Source organism: Xenopus laevis, chromosome 4S, assembly GCF_017654675.1.
Source record: "Xenopus laevis strain J_2021 chromosome 4S, Xenopus_laevis_v10.1, whole genome shotgun sequence".
NCBI lineage: Eukaryota > Metazoa > Chordata > Amphibia > Anura > Pipidae > Xenopus > Xenopus laevis.
In genome coordinates this window covers 2,238,694-2,260,371 of record NC_054378.1, presented here as the reverse complement: position 1 = coordinate 2,260,371, position 21,678 = coordinate 2,238,694, and the positions used below count along the sequence as shown (strand labels likewise).

General features: G+C 41.6%; 2 protein-coding genes across 2 annotated transcripts; one reads left to right on the top strand and one right to left on the bottom strand.

Annotated features, from left to right (window-relative positions):
* The first annotated feature begins 496 nt into the window (after positions 1–496).
* ppp1r14b.S (protein phosphatase 1 regulatory inhibitor subunit 14B S homeolog) lies at positions 497–6,582 on the top strand. Its single transcript, NM_001097017.1, is given in 4 exon segments — positions 497–1,011; positions 5,197–5,280; positions 5,365–5,397; positions 6,316–6,582. Coding segments are annotated over 4 exon segments (390 nt in total). The 5' UTR covers positions 497–807; the 3' UTR covers positions 6,385–6,582.
* Positions 6,583–9,245: 2,663 nt separating this feature from the next.
* fkbp2.S (FKBP prolyl isomerase 2 S homeolog) lies at positions 9,246–19,414 on the bottom strand (the record flags this gene model as incomplete). Its single annotated transcript, NM_001092090.1, is given in 6 exon segments — positions 9,246–10,109; positions 10,189–10,224; positions 10,300–10,346; positions 12,627–12,739; positions 15,287–15,499; positions 19,316–19,414. Coding segments are annotated over 5 exon segments (426 nt in total). The 5' UTR covers positions 15,455–15,499; positions 19,316–19,414.
* Between the last annotated feature and the right edge of the window lie 2,264 nt (positions 19,415–21,678).

The window sequence follows — 21,678 nt, the reverse complement described above, 5'->3', positions numbered from 1 at the left end:
CATTTGGCCTATTTCATGGCCATTCCCTATTTCTATGAGAACAAAGAGGCTAAATACATGGAATAATAGATTATAGTATGTAAAGAAAAGAGATTAGGAGAATAGAGGTTGAGTGAGGAGATGAAAAATAATAGTAGTGAGAGTGGCCCCTGGTCTAAAGTTTTTGGGTGGCCCCTGGTGTCCCAGTCCGACACTACCTTTAAGAAAGGGGATCAGTGAAGGATTCAGACAAGTAAATAAGACAGAGAAGGCGCAACATGAAGTGCAACTTGCACCCACTCCTGCCTGTGACCCTCCAGTGTGTTGGGTGGGGTCGCTGGGAGTTGTAGTTTGTTGTTGCAGCAGTAAGAGGCTCAGCAGCTGGAAGGCACATGTGAGAAGCAGAACAGCTGCAGGAATGACAGACACCCCCCAAAGGAAGGGAAGGAGGCGGGGGATTGTCTCTTTAAGAGGCGGAGTAAGGGAGAGGGGGGGAGACAAAGGAGAGAGACAGACAGGAAGGGGAAGAGACTGCTGGACAGAGTGATTCACGTGGGGTGAGAAGAGACATCAGCAGCAGCAGGAGAGTAGCCCGAGCTATGGACTGAGCAGCTGATTCAAGAGAACTGGTCACTCACTCACAGAGACAGCTCCACCTGATGGGGGTCTCACTAATTCCAGAGCTGTCTCTTTCCCCTTAGGCACACGTGGCTGTCTTATCAGCTGCTTCTGACACTCTCTCTGCAGTTCACTAATTACTAATCAGCAGTCTCTTTGCTCTCTGATACTTGTTTTCTTTGACTGTCTCTTACCCCCCCCACTTGCCACATGGCCGCACTCAGTAGCCCCGGCTCCAGCCCCCACCCCACCTCCCCCCGAGTTTACTTCCAGTCCCCCGGAGAGACCGCTGAGCAGACAGACAGACGGCACCAAGGAAAAGTGACTGTCAAGTATGACCGCAAGGAGCTGAGAAAGAGACTGCGCCTGGAGGAGTGGATCCTGGAGCAACTGGTGGAGCTTTATGACTGTCAGGTGAGACTTCTATAGAATTCCCCCATGGGGCTCACACATTTCCCATTAGTCTCACACTTCCCATTAGAAATCTCCAATGGGTTTAAAGTTATTACTGACTACTCTCAAAACAGCATCTATCTGACTGTTGCTAGTCGCTGCACTGCTGCTTCTGACTCCTGAGACAAAGTAGCTGCTTCTGACTCCTGAAACAAAGTAGCTGCTTCTGACTCCTGAAACAAAGTAGCTGCTTCTGACTCCTGAGACAAAGTAGCTGCTTCTGACTCCTGAGACAAAGTAGCTGCTTCTGACTCCTGAGACAAAGTAGCTGCTTCTGACTCCTGAGACAAAGTAGCTGCTTCTGACTCCTGAGACAAAGTAGCTGCTTCTGACTCCTGAGACAATGTAGCTTTAATGGCTTTTAAAGGGGTTGTTCACCTTTGGGTTAACGGTTAGTAGGATGTAGAGAGGAATATTCTGAGACCATTTGCAATTGTTTTTCATTTTTTATTATTTGTATTTTTGTTAGTTTTTTATTCAGCAGCTCTCCAGTTTGAAATTTTAGCCATCTGGTTGTTAGGATCCAAATTACCATAGCAACCATGCATTGATTTGAATAAGAGACTGGAATATGAATAGGAGAGGCCTGAATAGAAAGATGAGGAATAAAAAAATAGCAATAACAATACATTTGTAGCCTTACAGAGCATTTGTTTTTAGATGGGGTCAGTGACCCCCTTTTGAAAGCTGGAAAGGGTCAGAAGAAAAATGCAAATAACTCAAAAACTATAGAAAAAAATAATGAAGGCCAATTGAAAAGTTGCTTAGAATTTGCCATTCTATAACATACTAAAAGTTAACTTAAAGGTGAACCACCCCTTTAATTGCATACAGTGAAAATGAATGTATATTGGAAATTGCTTAGAATTCTATAGTGTCAGGTGTAAGGATGTGGCTGAAGGAATAAGAGAATGGGGTGTATGTGTGTAACGAGCCAATCAGAATCTCCCGTTTATTGCTGGAGGGAACACAAGCAGGTTGGGCGGCTTTTATGTTTGGGATGTGTTAGAACATGTGAAATATTATCTTTTGGATATAATATCTCCCATCCTACAACCACCTTCTGGCATTGTTCTACTAGAACTCCCAGCCTCCACCGTTAGGGGGTGCAAGGAGTTGTACTTAAAGGAGAACTAAACCCTAAAAATGAATGTGGCTAAAAATGTCCTATTTTCTATAGTGAACTTATTGCAGGAGGCTAAAGTTTGAGCTTGTCAATAGCAGCAATGATCCAGGACTTCAAACTTGTCACAGGGGGTCACCATCTTGGAAAGTGTCTGTGACACTCACATGCTCAGTGGGCTCTGATTGGCTGTTGAGAAGCTAAGCTTAGGGCTCGTCACTAATTATCCAGCAGAAAATGAGCTTCCCTGGCTGTAATATAAGCTGATGCTACAGGTTTGCTGATTATTCCATTCTGATGCTAATTGCACTGGTTTCTGTGCTGCCATGTAGTAATTATGTGTATTAATTACTAATCAGCCTTATATTGTGACATTTCTATTCTATGTGTACTGTATATTGTGAGTGGCTCCCTAAGCTCAGTAAGTGACAGCAGCACAGAGCATGTGAATCAGTGAATCAGCAGAAAAGAAGATGGGGAGCTACTGGGGCATCTTTGGAGACACAGATCTTTACTGCTAAAGGGCTGTGGTTGCCTTGGGCTGGTACAGAAGCACAAAACATCATGTACAACATTTCCACCTACTTCTTTAGTTAGGCTTTAGTTCTCCTTTATTTACCACTTATTTCCCACTGCCCCTCCTCCCCAGCTGTCACTATCCCATGTTGATGACAGGTGTCACCAGCTGCTCCTGTGATTCAGGGTGGCATGTACCCAAACTGCCAGCTCTCACACGCCCATCTCTGCCGCCCTCCAGCTAAGCACAAGCACATTCTGCTAAACAGAAAGCACCAAGCTTGATGGGAACCCATTCCGAATTCTTGCCCACTGCCTTCTCTCCCCGGGGCACTCCCTGCCCAGTGGTGGATTCCCTAAATGAATTACTAGATGATATTCAATAGGCACAGTATATAGGGATACAAGAAGGACATGTAATCTGGCCAATAAAAACAGTGGATCCTCCCTATTAAAGTGTTTAGCCTTGTGCAATAAATTCACTATATAAAATATGCCATTGTCGGCCTCATTCATTTTTATGGTTTAGTTCTCCTTTAGAGAACAAAAAATATATTGAAATGTAGGAGACTAAGTATATATGGTATTTTGCCACTGGGAACTGTTCTTTTCCAGCCTTAAAATGTTTTCATAGGAGCGCACTACCATTCATACACTGTGTGCCCCAGACACAACCTAGTGCAGCAGAGATACCTTTGTACCACCTGTGTAAGACCAACATACAGGGAAGGACACATATTGGCAAATCTCCTGGCAGCAGTATTACCAATACAGTCAGAGATGCCCATATTCCATCCGGTGTAATAACCCACATAGAGGACTGGCCTCCTAATGAACCATCTCGTTAATTGGCCCTTTAGGCACAGAGCATAGATTCTGCTTGCATTCAACCAGGCCCGGACTGGCAATCTGTGGGTTCTGCCAAATGCCAGATGGGCTACTGTAAGATGCCATAGAAAAGAACTATTGAGGGGGCTGTTTGGGCCTCCCTGCATCCCCTCACAATTCTGGTCCCTAAACAAGTAGTACCTGCAGGTTGGGCAGCCTTATATAAAGTCCTTGGGTGGTCCTGCTCACACTCCCATGAAGACAACTGGCAGTTGCAGTTCTACAGCATCCAGTGAGCTTCATGTTCTCCGTTTTTTCCTGCAAAGTAGTAATTGCTCACGCACACCTGTCTGTGTAGATAATTCCAATTTCCTTGGTGCACAGTGATAGAGGTAACCGGCAACCTCAAATCTGATACTAAGAAAAGGCACACTGGCACACAAGCTGTGAATGCAGGTGAACACCTTGCAAAGTTTTATTACCGGAAGTGAAACGTTGCGGGGCGAGCCCCTTTGTCAAGCATCCGTTTTTTCCTGTCCATTATCTAAACCCAGTCTTTTATCTAGTAGTCAAAAGATATGTACCAGAGCCCCTGAGATTTTACTATGTGTATATTATAGCTTTATACCGTTTTGGCGGAGCAGGCTGGGATTTGTAGTGCAGGAGCGATGCAGATGCAATTGCTGCTTCGGGAGAAACCTTTGGTGTGTGTAGTGAATCTGTATCTTCACCAGCTCATGGATTTGCAGAAAGAGAGATTACATGCAAATAAGCTTGGACTCAGAGTTTTGGTTTCTAGCCAAATTGGGCTACTAATACAAAGCCATAGCGGGTTTTGAAGGTACAAACTAACCAAGGTACGGATTTGGGCTACTTTTTGGGCCTTTGGCTCGTATGTACTTTGGAAACCAGCCAAAGTTTTTGTCATGCCCTAATGTGCCAAGCCTGTGTGTCCCAATGCATGTTGGGTAATGTGGTTTTTGTGGCAAGTTGAATGTAAGACTACAATACCCAGCATGCAATGGGACTGACTTGTGTAGAAGTCGGGAGTTAACAGATTTTGGGCTCTGTACTCAAGTCTCCCGTCACTCTTAAGCATTCTCACATTTCCTCAATTTCAGACAATTTTGGGGCAAAAATCTGCTGGCCACCAAAATGTCTAGAGGTTGAGCTGTTTTACCAATATTTAATGAAATTGTATTTGTATTAGGGACCCCTATATCTCCCGGGCCTCCCTGATGAAGGGCAAATCTGTCCCATTTTGCTTCATGGAAAAATTTGCAAATCCGTGAAAAAGGCGTATTTTTCACATATATTCATTTCTTTTTTAGACATTTTTTTCACTGCACATATTGTCATTGAGCTATAAATCTGACTTTGGGCCTAGGGCTGGAAGTAGTGATGGGCGAATTTATTCAACAGATGCAAATTTGCGCGCGAATTTCCAAGTTTTACCGCCGGTGAATAAATTTGCGAAATTGCAGCGAAAATTCACCGGCAAAAATATTTTTTTGGATGCCGGCAACAATTTTGGAGCCGACGACAATTAAACGGACGCCCATTGTTTTTAATTTGCGTTTCGGAAATTTGTCACCCATTTCGTGACAAATTCGCCCATCGCTAGCTGTGAGCCTTAAACCCCCCTTTCTAACTTTGTGCAAATGTTGTTCCTTGTGCAGGAGGAAGAAATCCCTGAGTTGGAAATTGATGTGGATGAATTACTGGACATGGAGACAGATGCGCAAAGAGGGGAGAGAGTTAAGGTAACTGAGCTGACGGGATTCTACAGGTTTCACTGGTACTTACTCCATTGTGTAGATCATCATTGTCTGTCTCTTGTCTTCCAGAAACTCCTTGTTGACTGTTACAAACCCACAGAGGTGAGTGTCAGCTCTTCTGCACATTGTGTGTGTGTGTGATGTTATCAAAAGAAGTGGGTCAGTTGGGCGGTGAAAGGATTGAAATGAAACATTATGAGGCAGATTTATCAAAGGTCTGATTATTGGTTAAAACTGTCAAATTCAGCTAGGGAGTTATTCAAATTCGATTCGAGTTTTTCAAAAAATGTGAATTAAATTTTCGAGATATATCATACACCGGCCCTTTAAGAACTCAAATTCGACTATTCGCCACCTAAAACCTGCCAAATTACTGTTTAAGCCAATGGGAGACGTCCTGGGATCATTTTGGAGTTGCAGCCTTCCTGACATTTGAATTGAGTTTTTAAAATTCGAGTCGAAATGAGTTTTTGGGTCGTCCTATTCACCCGAGTTTTTAAAAAAAATGTAAATATAATACATTTTGATTGGTCAAATTTCAGTTTATGGGAGTTTAAAAAACAAAAAAAACTTGCATGATTTTTAAATTCGACCTTTGATAAATGTGCCTCTATATTAATAATAAGGGTCTATGTGTTATTAAACAGCACAATAATATAAATGTTGTTTATAGAACTAGTGGGTGGGTGACAGCTGAATAGGGATGGGCGAATTTGACCTGTTTCGCTAAAAAATTTGCCGTTGGTGAAATGTTGCCGACGCCCATTAAAGTCTATGGGTGTCAAAAAAAATTGATGCGTGGCAAAATTTTTTGATGCGTATTTTTTTTTTTGACGCACAACACCATACAAGTCTATGGGCGTCATTTCTGTGGCGAAACAATTCGCCCATCCCTACAGCTGAACACAGAATGACCCCCTGTTGGGTATCAATGGAGTAGAAAGTATGAGAAAGTTAAATCTATTTCTTCCCTGCAGAAATCAATGGTGAAACTTTGCTAATCCCTTGTGTCCCCACCAGGCCTTTATATCTGGACTACTGGAAAAGATTCAAGGCATGCAGAAGCTGAGTACCCCCCAGAAGAAATGATGCCCCCGGAATTGAGCTGAGGGGCAGACATGGATCAATCTCACAGCCTGTCGGGGTCATTGGCTTCTCCTACTCGCACAGGTGCCGTCTACCTGGTTATCTGGGGTTCACATGGAGGAGCAGGGGAACCCCTCCTTTATATATGAGCTTTTTGTACAAGTCTTTTTATAATTAAATAAAATGTAAGTATTAAACCAATCCAAATATCTAATTCCTGAATATTCGTGTTTCCAGAAAGTTGTTTTAAAGAGAACCGGCCTCTAGATACCCTTTGGCACTTTTATTAGAGGCGGCTGCAGTCAGTATTGTCTGTGATTTAAAAGTCGCCATAAGAAAAGACGCCCATTGACTTTAATGCATTAGGACAAAAAAAGTCGCCATATGAAAAGACGTCCATTGACTTTAATGCATTAGAACAAAAAAAGTCGCCATAAGACGTCCATTGACTTTAATGCATTGGGACAAAAAAGTTGCCATAAGACAAGACGTCCATTGACTTTTATGCATAGGAGAAAAAAAAAAGTTGTCATAAGAATGGGCGCCCATTGACTAATGCATTTGGGAAAATAACGTCGCCATAACAAAAAACGCCCATTGACTTTAAAGCATTTGGACAAAAAAAGTCGCCAAAAGAAAAAACACCCATTGACTTTCAGTGCAGAGACACACGGTAAGATCCAGCAACAAATCTTCTTCTTCGGGCGACTAATCTCCCCGAACTGGCTTCCCATGGGCTAGAATGTAAATCGCCGGCGGGGTGGTGCTTTGTTTCCCGAAGTGATTTCATATGCCGTCCTGCTGGCGATTCGTAATCTTGCTGGTGGGAAGGCATTTGGGGAGATAAGGAGAAATAGCCATAGATCTAAGAGAGGACTGTATTCCTGTAATCATTAACACCTAGGGTCAAAGTGAATTCGAGGGAATTTTCGAAGTAAAAAAATTCGAAATTCAAAGTAATTTTTTGGATACTACGACTTCGACTCGAAGTAAAATAGTTTGAATATTCCATAATCGAAGTACTGTCTCTTTAAAAAAAACTTTGATTTCTATACTTTGCCATATTAAACCTGCCGAAGTGCTATGTTAGCCTAGTTTTTTGAAGTCGAAGAAAAACCGTTCGATCGATGAAATCCTTCGAATCGAAGGATTTCATCGTTCGATCGAACGATTTTACTTCAACCGCAAATGGGCAAATTCGATGTATAAAAAAAACTTCGACATTCGAAGTATTCCAATTCGATGGTCGGATTTTGAAGCTTTTTCTAAAATTTTCAAAATTCGACCCTTGATAAATCTGCCCCTAAGTGTAATAAATCTATACAGTTGTGTTGAGAATAACAGCAGTCTGACATCACTAACCCGATCTATCAGTGTTTTTAGTGGAAATATTTCTACATGGCAAATCATTTACTAGTAGGTGTAGTAGACTCATAGAAACCCAATAGTCATCACCTGATGCTGATTTTGTATAACTGAATCATTAATGGAGGTTTGTTCCAAATAATAATATCATGTTCCAAATTAGTGATCTCATTTATTCTGGGAAATAACCAGAGTCAATTACATCCCTTAGTTAAGGAAGGAGTAAATATTGTGCATGTGGTTATAGTTTATTTCTCTCTGAAAATCAAATTAAAATGGCTGGTTCCAGACATTGTTCAGAAGAGCAACGTACTTTGATTAAACCGTTGATTGGAGAGGGGAAACGTATAAAGAAGTGCAGAAAATGATCGGCTGCTCAGCTAAAATGATCTCATATTCTTTAAAGGGGTTTTTCACCTTAAAACACTAGGGGGCAAATTTACTAAAGGGCGAAGTGGCCAACGCTATTGAAAATTCGCCAGCGTGACATCATTTTGCCACTTCACCAACGGTCGCTCACGTAAATACGCTAGTGAAGTAGACAAGACTCTAGCGCTACTTTGCACCCGAATGCCAGGCGAAGTTGCGCTCTGGTGAAGGGACGTAACTACGCTAATTCGCTAACTTGCGGATTTTACTGAGCGTTACCTCTTGCCCAATGACTTGACGTCGCCACCTCCGACCAGGCAAAATGCAATAGAGTAGATAGGAGTTTCAGTCCAAAAACAACGCTGGCGGTTTTTTATTTTTTACTGGGTGATCGGCTGAAAAAGATCAAAACTTTTTTTTGGGGTACCTTCCTTCCCCCTTATATTTGGCACCTAAACTATACAGTGGGCTCATGTGTAGGGCAATATAAAAACTATTGTCTTAAGGTTCCCTGGACTTGTGTAATGTATTTGCTGTAACATATACGTCCATTCAACTTTAACTGTACGCCGTATGCATCGCTAGCGTAATTTGACTGCTTATCGTATTATCGCAAGCGTTCGGTAACCTGTGTACAACTTCGGATCTTCGTGAATTTGCGCAGCCCTGTCGAAACTACTCCTGATGAAGCCATCGCTTGCGCATTTTCGGCACTTAGTGAATTTGCCGCTAGTTGTTTTCAGTTAGATCACCAGAAATGACGACTTTTCCCCCCCAATTACTTAATATTTTCTGTGTAGCTGTTTTCTAATATTGAGGGGTAAAGTGTAATTTTCACCTGGTAAATAAAAATAATACTGAACAGTAACCCTCCTGCAACCATAAGAGCTGTATGGGGACAATTACATGTAATACACTTCAACTACAGAGAAATATACTTCACCGTCTGCTCCAGTCTTCAAAGATACAAGTAAGGGACCAGGGGTTTTCTGGATCAGGGGTCTTTCCATAATTTGACCCTCCAGTGTAATAAAAGAAAATCATTTAACCAAATAGGCTGGTTTTGCCACCAACAAGGATTAATTATATCCTAGGTGGGATCAAGTATACGATAGTATTTTTATTATTACAGAGAAAAGGAAATCCTTCTAAAACATTTGAATTATTTGATTTAAAAAAAAAAAATGGAGTCTATGGGAGATGAACTTTCTGTGATTGAGCGTTCTGGATAATAGATCCCATTCCTGTATACAGTATTTCTAGTTTCTTTAGGCTGATGTCGCACAAAAACATTGTCCAAAGCCATGAAACCTCCAATTTCCCACAATGCAACACGTGTGTAAGGTACGGGGGGGAGAGTGCGAGAGATACGGGCGTGTGTGTGAGATACATGCGTGTAAGATACTGCATGGCTGCACAAATAATGGTGAAAAGTAAATTAAAGAAGGCCACAATAGTAGAAAGAATTGGTGTTCTTGAACAATATGAAGCAAAATTACATCATCAAACAACCTTGGGGGTAATGTAATAAAAGGCACTACGTTTGCCCATGGGCAGTAACGCATAGCAACCAATCAGCAGGCAGCATTTACTGGTCACCTGTTTAAAAGCAACTATCTTATTGGTTGTTATGGGTTACTGCCCCTGGGCAAACTTAGAGCCTTTTATTACATTAGGGGGCTTGTGTTTAGGTCAAATAGTATCTCAGACATGCGTGTGTGTCCCTTTAAACTCTTCCCCCATCCTACTGTGCCTGAAATCTTTGCACCGGTATCTTCTGTAGGAAACCATTGATTTTGAACCATGAGAGTCTTAGTGAATGTGACCGTAAAGCTTATTATTAATAAAGCTGTAGATTTAGTGTTTATTGGGTACAAAGCGATACACACGGTCTCCCCTGTCGGCACAAATTCTGGCAGAATATATTTATATTTATAAATCAGATCGACGCTCTATCTTCATTAACTCCACTTCAAAGATCAGGGTGGCTCCTCCTATAGGCACAAAGGAAGAATTTAGTGAGAGGTCACAGAGCAATAGAAAGAGTAGGAATTACAGAAGTGTATCCTATACCTGGAATTTTTGGGGGTGCTCCCCTATCTCCATAACCTGAAAGGCAAAGAAATAACCGTTACTTTCCTATTCACCCCCTATTCTTCTACTCCTCACTGAAATGATCCTCACCCAACTCTGAAGGTATCACCAGCTTTCTCTTCTCCCCCTCGCACATTCTGAGGAATAAAGGAGAAACGGTTATTTGCACGAATTCAACTAGAAAACAAAGGATTGCACAAAAACTGGACATTGAAGAACATTAAAGGGATCCTGTCATGGGAAAACATGTTTTTTTTTCCCAAACACATCAGTTAATAGTGCTGCTCCAGCAGAATTCTGCACTGAAATCCATTTCTCAAAAGAGCAAACAGATTTTTTTATAATTCAATTTTGAAATCTGACATGGGGCTAGACATATTGTCAATTTCCCAGCTGCCCCCAGTCATGTGACTTGTGCCTGCACTTTAGGAGAGAAATGCTTTTTGGCAGGCTGCTGTTTTTCCTTCTCAATGTAACTGAATGTGTCTCAGTGGGACCTGGATTTTACTATTGAGTGCTGTTCTTAGATCTACCAGGCAGCTGTTATCTTGTGTTAGGGAGCTGTTATCTGGTTACCTTCCCATTGTTCTGTTGTTTGGTTGCTGGGGGGGAAAAGAGAGGGGGTGATATCACTCCAACTTGCAGTACAGCAGTAAAGAGTGACTGAAGTTTATTAGAGCACAAGTCACATGACCGGGGGCAGCTGGGAAATTGACAATATGTCTAGCCCCATGTCAGATTTCAAAATTGAATATAAAAAAATCTGTTTGCTCTTTTGAGAAATGGATTTCAGTGCAGAATTCTGCTGGAGCAGCACTATTAACTGATTCATTTTGAAAAAATGTTTTTTCCCATGACAGTGTCACTTTAAGCAGAATAAGTTGCTGAGACCTTGTTGTGGTTACTGGCCTGATGGAACCACAAAGACAAACTAAAAAGGAAGGAGATTAAATTTGGTTGGTGGAGGGGACGAAACCACAAGCTGACAAATAACCAGAGACAAGACTAAGGGTAGGACTACATGGATGTTTTCGGCGCGATCCGACAAAACACATGCGACAAAAATAAGGTAAGAGATAGAAATATCGGATGAGGTTGCAGCATTGATCCCATGCAACACACCTGTTGGGTGCAGACGCAGCATCTGCATCAGACAGTCGTGTTTTGTTGGATCAATGATGTGACTTTCGTCACATGCGATTTGTAGCAGTGCGTCGGATCGTGCTGAAAACGTCCGTGTGGTCCTACCCCAACACTGTGCCTGGTACACAAAGTTGCACTTCCACAGAAAGCCAACAAAATGCAACGTGTGTGAACAAACGGCTAAAATGATCTCAAAAGGAGGAGAACTTGACATCCAAAATCATAATAATGTATATGTAATAAGGGCCTATTAAAAACCATTCAACCAATCAAAGTTTTAGAAGACAGAAAGAAAAGTACCCGCATATATCAAGTTTTAGCTTCTAACGGGTCACCTGTAAACGATTGTATTTAAATCTATTATCCATTCAATTACCTCACGAGTTAATCCCTTTACAGCAAAACACTAATGACCTCACCTAGATTGGTTGATAGTCTATTCATTAGAATTAGGGATGCACCAAATCCACTATTTTGGATTAGGCCGAACCCCCGAATCCTTCGCGAAAGATCCGGCCGAATACCGAACCCTAATTTACATATGCTAATTAAGGGTGGGAAGGGGGAAACATTTTTTACTTCCTTGTTTTGTGACAAAAAGTCGTGCGATTTCCCTCCCTGCCCCTAATTTGCATATGCAAATTAGGATTCGGTTCAGCTGGGCAGGATTCGGCAGAATCTGAATCCTGCTTAAAAGGCCAAATCCCGAACCGAATCCTGGATTCGGTGCATCCCTAATTCGAATTAGACAATCTGTTGGTAATTGATGATATAATAAAAGGAAAATGAAATAAAAGATGGAGTTGTCCCGTAATCTACGGCTATTAACCATTTTCGGCAATAGATTACGGGACAACTCAACCTCTGCTTATTTCATTTTTCTTCTATTATATCATGAATTATCAGCAGATTGTCTAATTTATTTATCCTGATTTTCTACCGGTCACAATTCATTTTTAATTATGCGACTGCCCGTACCGGATCCATTATGATCCGATTGTTGGGCCCTAGGGCCCACGCCAATGTGGGTATATCGGGGAGAGATCCGCTGGTTTGGCGACATCAACGAGTGGATCTCTACGTCTATGGCCACCTTTGGATTGAACAGTGGATGCCAAATCCAGAAAGACTTAATTCCTGTGCATTCCAGATAATAGATCCGCTACCTGTTATACACAGTAGGGGGTGCACTATTCCCAGTATAACAATGGCGTCAGTGTAAATGCATCATACAGAATTATATTGATTTATGTAAGGGGCCAAAACGACCTTACCCAAGTAGCCCTTGGTCCCAGCCCTTTATGACTTGTCCAGTACCCAGAGTGAAGGTAAATGGTTGATTCCTGGGAATGCTGCTGTCAAATTCTGTCCCATCCTCAAGTTTTCCCTAAGAAAAAAAAAAAAAAAAAAAGTGACAGTTTAAAGCAGGATATTATGATGTTATATTACACTTTAACCACTAGATGTCACTGCATAATTTTATTTATATATATATATATATATATATATATATATATATATATATATATATATATATATATATATATATATATTTATATATATTTATATATATTTATATATATATTTATATATATATATATATTTATTTATATATATATATATATATATATATATATATATATTTATATATTTATATATATATATATATATATATATATATATATATATATATATATATATATATATATATATATATATATATATATATATATATATATATATATATATATATATATATATATATATATATATATATATATATATATATATATATAAATTCCACTAGGATAGGTCGACCAATGTAACCCGTACGGGATACAGCAACATCATGTGACCTGCCAAATATTAGTTGCACTAGGAACACAGACCTGTGCCCAGTATTTACATTTTATGTTGTGCAAATGCATATTTTACAATTGTAAATGTATCTTTCTGGATCTTACATACAACACATAATGGGAAAAATTGTACTTATTTGTTTCAGTGCCCAAACTGCCGAGTTTCTATAGATGTGACTGGGAAAATATTCAACGCCGCGCACACTGGGGCTCATTTATCAACACTGAGCAAATTTGCCCATGGGCAGTTACCTATAGCAACCAATCAGTGATTAGCTTTGTGAACCCAGCTGCAAGTAGAACAATGAATGCAGCAATTTGATTGGTTGCCATGGGTTACTGCCCATGGGCAAATTTGCCCAGTGTTGATAAATGATCCCCACCGATTGCCCATCCCATTCCCTGGGGAGGTGACCTGGAGAAGTACGTGATTAATTGATGCTTTTATTTGTAAATAAGTGATGAGCAAAACAACACTAGGATCAGCCAAATCTGATGCTCAGTGTCTTGGCCAGGAGCCCTAGGGAGCTACTTTTTTTTTATATCTAGTAGCCATTTAGGCAGTGATTTATTGATGTGGGAAATCCTTCAGGATAAAATGAATTATACTCCAGAGTAAGAGGGAGTACTGTTTACTGCAAGTCAGTTCAGCAGCCCTTAGATTCACAATATAATGCAACCCCTCCTTATCTTGTTCCAAAGTAAAGTGAAGGATTTTGTATGTGAAAAGGTGACTCAAAGTTAAAGGAGAAGGAAAGGCTAAAATTAAGTAATCTTTATCAGAAAGGTCTATATAAATACACCAGTAACCCCTCAAAGTAATGCTGCTCTGAGTCCTCTGTCAAACAGCACATTTCTTTCCTTCTATTGTGTACTCATGGGCTTCTGTATCAGACTAACTGTTTTCAGCTTAAACCTCCAGGGCTAGGGCTTGAGCATGCTCAGTTTGCTCCTCACTCCTCCTCCCTCCTCCGCTCTACTATGTAATCTGAGCCCAGAGCTATGAGTGAGCAGGGAGAGATTCAGGCAGGAAGTGATGTCACACCAAGCTAATATGGCAGCTGCTATGCTAAACAAACTGTTTCTTGAGCTGTTTACTCAGGAATAGTAAATAATTCAACAGAATAAATAGAGTGTTACAGCTTGCACTATTGTGGCTAATCTATTGCCAATAAACTGCTTCGGTAGCTTTCCTTCTCCTTTAAACTTTTCACTAACATCCATATCATACAAAAATCTGCTTGGGCGCTGATCAGAATATCGAGACCAAAAATTTACATCATACTGTGCAATGCCAACCTATGCTCATTTTGCTCATGGCCCACATTCTTAACCTTGCCTGCTAAGCTTTATAACCCTTTAAAGGACAAAGAACCCCCGATTCCCTGAGGAAGAACCAATATATTAGTGAACAGGCTGATGTTCCTTAAAGGGGAACTATCGTGAAAATTAAAATTAAATATAACTTCAGCATACTGAAATAAATATAATCAATAAAAAAAAAAAGTCTATAATTTCTGAAATAATCAAGTTTATCTTCACTATTCCTCTCTCAGCATCTGTTTCTCTTCATTCTCTCTTCATGCAGCAGTTGGGTGTCAGATAATCATTGACAGTTAGATCCAATATATCTTATAGGGGGGCTCCTTTTGCCTAGAAGATGTATTAGAGGTCACTCTATTAAACACACCAGACATCATGTCTCTCTACATGCAGGATTTGTGCAAAAGGCAGTTATTTTGTTACATTTTTGTTTCTACTGGAATCAGTTAGAGTAATCTCTAATTCATCTGCTAGGAAAGGAGCATGGTACCCGACCCGCTGCAGGACTCTAACTCAAATAACTGATTCCAGTACAAACAAAATAACTGCCTTTTACACAAATCCTGCATGATTATTTCAGAAACCGTACAGAATATTTAATTAATTATATTTAGAAAGCTTCTTATTTTAGTATGCTGAAGCTTATATTCAATTTTCATTTTCATGTTAGTTCCCCTTTAAAGAATAAATACATGGAAAAAGTATATGGAGAAACAAAAAGACATGTGATGGAAAAACAGATATTCCCTCACTGTATAATGCATGTGTAGTGTGTCTCCTTTCCGGGACTTGACAGGGCAATTTTCCACGCGCTTCTTCACTCCGATCTGCAATTTCTTCCTCCCCTCATTGGCTGAGACAGAAGGCAGCACAAACAGGATAAGGAAACAGCACAGCGGTGTGAATGACATAAGGTTCATATTTGTAGCAGGTAGGGCTCGGGCAAGTTGCACCAAAACACAGATCTGCAAGAAAAATCAATCCAAATGGGCGAGTAAGATCCACAGCATGAGAATGTATTATCTGTCGCTTTGGTGAGACGTTACTTGCACTTGCAACGGTTAAATGGTAAAAAAAAAACCAATTATTACAAGGTCTGTCTTATCACACAGAATTCTCATGATAAAAAGGAGATGAAAAAATGAAGGGGAATCCAGAGACGGGGGACACACAGACTGTGTCTAAAGAGCATTGAATATGATTTCCTCCTCAGCTTTGTGGTGTATATTTATATAGTAATATGGGTTTAAACAAAACGATCCTAGTAAAGATGGTCATACACTGGGTTCAACTCCGCCCTTCTGATCCACAGCAGAAACTTTTTGGTTCTATTAGAAAATGCTTTTTTTCAAAAAGCGGCAGTTAATAGTGCTGCTCCAGCAGAATTTCTGCACTGAAATCCATTTCTCAAAAGAGCAAACTGATTTTTTTTATATTCAATTTTGAAATCTGACATGGGGCTAGACATATTGTCCGTTTCCCAGCTGCCCCCAGTCATGTGACTGATAAACTTCAGTCACTCTTTACTGCAAGCTGGACTGATAACACTCCCTGCCTCCCCCCCCCCCCAGCAGCCTAACAACAGAACAATGGGAGGGTAACCAGATAGCAGTTCCCTAACACAAGATAACAGCTGCCTGGTAGATCTAAGAACAGCACTCAATAGTAAAATCCAGGTCCCACTGAGACACATTCAGTTACATTGAGTAGGAGAAACAACAGCCTGCCAGAAAGCAGTTCCATCCTAAAGTGCTGGCTCTTTCTGAAATCACATGACCAGGCAAAATGAGCTGAGATGCACCTACACACCAATATTACAACTAAATACACTTGCTGCTTCAGGAATGACATTTTATTTTGTACAGTGAATTATTTGCAGTGTAAGTTTAGAAATAAAGCAATTACACAATAAAAATCATGACAGAATCCCTTTAAAGTGAGCAGGGACTTTGTACTTCTAGAGCAAAACAAATTATGGTGCAGGTGACCTGACAAGTCATCACTGTATAATTGAATGCCTTGGTTTCTAGTCAATGTCTTGTCCCTTATATGAGCTGAATGAAGCATGGTATGTGCACAGAGCAGCTCTTCTCTGCATATTATTGAGTCAAGAGGGGAATATCACTTTTCATGAGCACCACAAGCAACACCCACACAATCTTTATAGCCCCTGCAGTGTCTCTGTATCATTTATATAGTGAGAACATGGTTATACAAGTCGACATCAGACCCTGCCCCGGTGGAGCTTACAATCTAAGTTCCAGTTAACATTTACACAGCACACACACACTAGGGTCAATTTTAGAAGAAAATGAAATGTAGCCCGAATGTGAAATAAAATATAAATTCTCCTTTATGGTGTTCAGCACTTCAATGAGTCAGCGGCACTTACCTTAAGTAACGTCTGTGTTTAGAGATTAACAGGTAGGTTTCATAAATTTTTGCCCCAAGAAGGCAACAGCACCATGTTATGTTATCAAAATTTGCCCTACCCCAATATTACATCTAACAGCCCGACCCCCGACATGGCCCTTCCTAGGGGGACCCTATATTACAAGAAAGTACGACCAGTAAGATCATCCCCCAACAGCATCACTATATAAAACAAAAGGAATGCATGCAATATGAAGCACCTGTATTAGCACCTTAAATATGAAGAACAAATGCAGCACCAATAGTCAGAAATAGGCAGAATTGCCAGTGCACCCAAACAGTGCTTTATTGCCCCCCCTCATAAAAAGGTGACTAATAAACAAGTTAACCCCCAAACACAGATGCACAACACACACAAATAGCAGTTTAGAATGTCCCTCAGTTAAGAAGGTTGGCCATGCTCTTGTCTAAACTACCAGACTTGGCTCTCCAAGAAGGCCATTTTGAATTCTCATTTAACTGTTCCCCTTTTTTTCTGGGTTCTCTTGGGACCCACACATCCTGTTCCTTCAGTGGCCATACAGGATTCTGCTTTCCTCTCTCATCCTCTCTCAGAACCCAAACTTCCCCTCCAGGAACTCCCTGCCCACCTGCATGTCTTCCGCCATCTTTTCGAGCCCACTCTCTCAACACCCACACATCCTGCTGCTTCTGCCCCGATCCTCTTGCCTCCCCTCTACAACCTAAAACTGGTGCCCCTTTTCCTTTACGGCGCCCGGAGCCCTTACGACACGAGCCAGACCATCCTTGCCACCAGCTCACCCATTCCTGTAATTCAGGGGTATCTCTGCCTTTCCCCCCCTTCTTAGACAAAACGTGCGCTTCAGTGATCTCTCCTCCATTCACCTCTCCATTACGTTCACTTGAATTCTCCCCAAACCTTAATGTGCTGTTCAACGAATAACCAGACCCAGGAGACTTCATCTCCACAAGAGTTTCTCCATCACTAGGATCTGATCCCCCCATCTCCCCTAAATAAAGCTGAAGACACCAACACCATGTGCTCTGAGCGTCTGCCTTTGCTTCCTGGTTGTGCTGCAAAACACAGGGGGGCCCTTCAGCAAAATTCTTAACCTCTTCCATCTCCCCCTGCCAGGACTCATTCCACCTATTAGATCCCAAACCTCTTTCTCTGCAGCCTGAAGTGCAGGATATAGAAATCTCTATATCAGTCCCATCAGCAGACCCACTAGACCCATTACCTGGGCTTCTTTCCTCATCTCCTGAGCACTTCCCACAATTTCTCTCACTCACAGCGAGTATCTTTCCTCTGTGGGCCTTTTCCTGAAAGTCCTCCTTAAAGAACATCAGTCCTTGTATGGATGTCCCCCTGTCAGCTCTTCCATTAAACTCTCCGCTCCAATTCACCCCATACGTTGCCTCTAATTCCTTCTCACTTTGCACCTGATCTAGAGATCTTCCCTTAAAGCTCATTTCTGTACATATGTCCCCCTCTGCCCCTTGGCTTGTTTCATCGTCCATCTCATCCGCTCCTCTGTACAAATCCTGACAGTTCTTTCCCTCGTCCCACAGAAGCTCTTGGTGTCTGTTCTGCGTCTCTGTATCTTTTAGTTGATCCCTTTGTCCATCACTATTGAGATGTGGAGACTGTTGGCCGTCACACAGCAGATGATCTTTCTCAGGAACAACCAGATCTACCAAAGCCACTTTCTTACAGGCATTTCCCTGGCAGTCCCTTTCTCTGATATTCCCATCATGGTCCCTGGTTACGTCTAGGAAAGACCCTTCTCCTCCACATTCACATTCCCTCCTCTTCTCCCCATTCCCCTGGATTCCTCTAGTCTCACACCTGCTCATGTTTCCCTGCAGCTCCTCCTCCTCTTCTTCTTCCTCCTCACCATCATTTTGGGCAACTAGATGTACCTTCCCCTGTCCTACATTCCCTTCTTTCCTGCCGACCCTGAATATCCCTTGCGGTCCCCTCTCAGCAGGAAGTCCTGTCCCCTGAGAGTCGGCGACCCCTGTACAGCACGAGGCCGGGCCCCGAGGCTCAGCTCCCGTACATCCCACACACGTGTCCACTGTCCCGAGAGTCAAGTCTCCGCTCACAGTCTCCTGTCGCTCCCCCCCAGGACCCACAAGGATCTCGTGTTTCTCAGAGCCGACGAGTCCCTGAGGCAACAATTCCTTCCCCTCCAGACAATCTGACGAATCCCGAACAACTCTCCGACCCATGAGCAACTCCTGGGGTCCCCTGATAACATCCCAAGTCACCCTCGCTGCGCCCTTGTTCCTTTTTCTTTCCCTTCCCCGGGACCCCAAACCCCGTCCTTCCCCGGGTCTCCTCATCCCCCTTCCCCGTGAAACCTCTCCTTCCCTCACCTCACCCGATCTGTCTGCACGCCGCAGCTTCACACCGACTCAACCCCTCTTCCGCATCCGTGTACGTCACGCCAACGCTTGTCCAATCAGCGGACAAAGCAACGAGCACCTCATTGGCTAGTGTAACTACACGTGGCGCGGTAGGGGGGAGGCAAGTCAGGACAAAAGTGAGTGGAATAAACCATCGAGAAGAGATATAGGGTTGTCTAATCAATGATATTCACATTTTGAGAGAACGGAAGAACGTTAAGATTTATTTTCGCATCACATTAAGACTAAACATCAAAGCAATCATGTTCGGATACAGAAATATGCGGAGATGCCAGTCACATGCCCAACAAAGGACCACACTGGCTACGGCTCACCCCCCTATATAAAATATAAAAATCCTGTGTCTAGACTGGGAAACCCGGCGAAACAACAGCCAATCGCCTGAGAGCGCTACGTTGCCTGGAAACAGAAACTATAAATACCTCACGTAGTCCAGTCAGACGTTCATTCTCTGCTACTGAGGGATCATGTGGAGTTGTCCCTTAGGGTCAATGGTCGGGTTGAGGGTTCAGCTCACTTTATGCTTCTGAGACGAAATGAGAGTCTTTTTCATTTTCACATGAATCCCAGAGACTCAGCATCGACTTGTCCCTTTATTAGAACTCAGTTTAATTAGGAATGTTCCCAATCCACGATTCTGTTCCCCATTTCACCCGGATTTGACCTTTTTCACCAGAATTTGGATTTGGCCCAATCCTTCTGCCCAAACGAACCGAATCCTAATTTATATGTGTAAATTACTGGCGGGCGGGAAATCACGAGACTTTTTGTCAAAACAAGGAAGTAAAAAATGGGTTTTTTTCTCACAGACTCCATTTTATCCAAATAATCCACATTTTAAAAATGATTTCCTTTTTCTGTGTAATAATAAAACAGTCGCTTGTACTTGATCCCAACTAAGATATAATTAATCCTTATTGGAGGTAAAACCAGCCTATTGGGTTTATTTCATGTTTATATGATTTTCTAGTAGACTTAAGGTATGAAGATCCAAATTATGGAAAGATCCCTTATCCGTAACCCCCAGGTTCCGAGAAATCTGGATAACAGGTCCCATACCTGTAACAAAACAGTAGCTTGTACCTGATCCCAACTAAGATATAATTAATCCTTATTGGAAGCAAAACCAGCCTATTGGCTTTATTTCATGTTTACATGATTTTCTAGTAGACTTAAGGTATGAAGATCCAAATTACAGAAAGATCCATTATGTGGAAAACCCCAGGTCCCAAGTATTCTGAATAACGGGTCCCATACATGTATTAATAAAACAGTAGCTTGTACTTGATCCCAACTAAGATATAATTAAGGAAACATCCATTATCTGGAAATCCCCAAATCCCGAGCCTTCTAGATAACAGGTCCCGCACTTGTACTTGATCCCAACTAAGATATAATTAATCCTTATTGGAGGCAAAACCAGCCTATTGGCTTTGTTAAAGGTTTAAGTTATTTTTTAATAGACTTAAGGTATGAAGATGAAAATCACAAATCCAAATTACAGAAATATCTTTTATCCGGAAAACCCCGGGTCCTGAGCATTCTGGAGAACAGGTCCCATACCTGTAATACAATATAATAGATGAGATTGAAAACAACTTGCGTTCAACCATCGACACAAAATGTGTGTGTAAGTGAAAGTAGCCTCACTGATCTGTTATCTTATCCTGGGGAAGGTGAAAATACAGTCTAAATTGTGATACAAATAAGGAGAAATTACATATTTATTTAGTAGGCAGCTAAGATTACAAGGCCTGTCCCCAAAATCCAATCACAATGGTTCCATTGAATTATTCAGGTAGACGTTGGCTGAAACTCACAGAGGTGTGAAGTGTCATCTGTTCACAATGATCCCAATAATGACTGTATCCCACCTGACGCCTACCTGAATAGTTCAATCCAAATCTTAAATAGACACATTGATAAGTCAGAGTATTATTACACAGAAAAAGGAAATAATTTTTTATAGGGATGCTCCGAATCCACTATTCGGGATTCGGCCAAATCCCCGAATCCTTGTTGAAAGATTTGGCCGAATACTGAACCGAATCCGAATCCTAATTTGCCTATGTGAACTAGGGGCAGGAAAGGAAAAAGTGGAAAAGTCATGTGATTTGTCTACCCACCCCTAATTTACATATGCAAATTAGAATTCGGGTTCGGCCAGGCACAAGGATTCGGCCGAATCCGAATCCTGCTGAAAAAGGCCGAATCCCAAACTGAATCCTGGATTCGGTGCATCCCTAATTTTTTAACATTTGGATTATTTGGATAAAATGGAGTCTATGGGAGATGGCCTTTCTGTAATTTGGTGCTT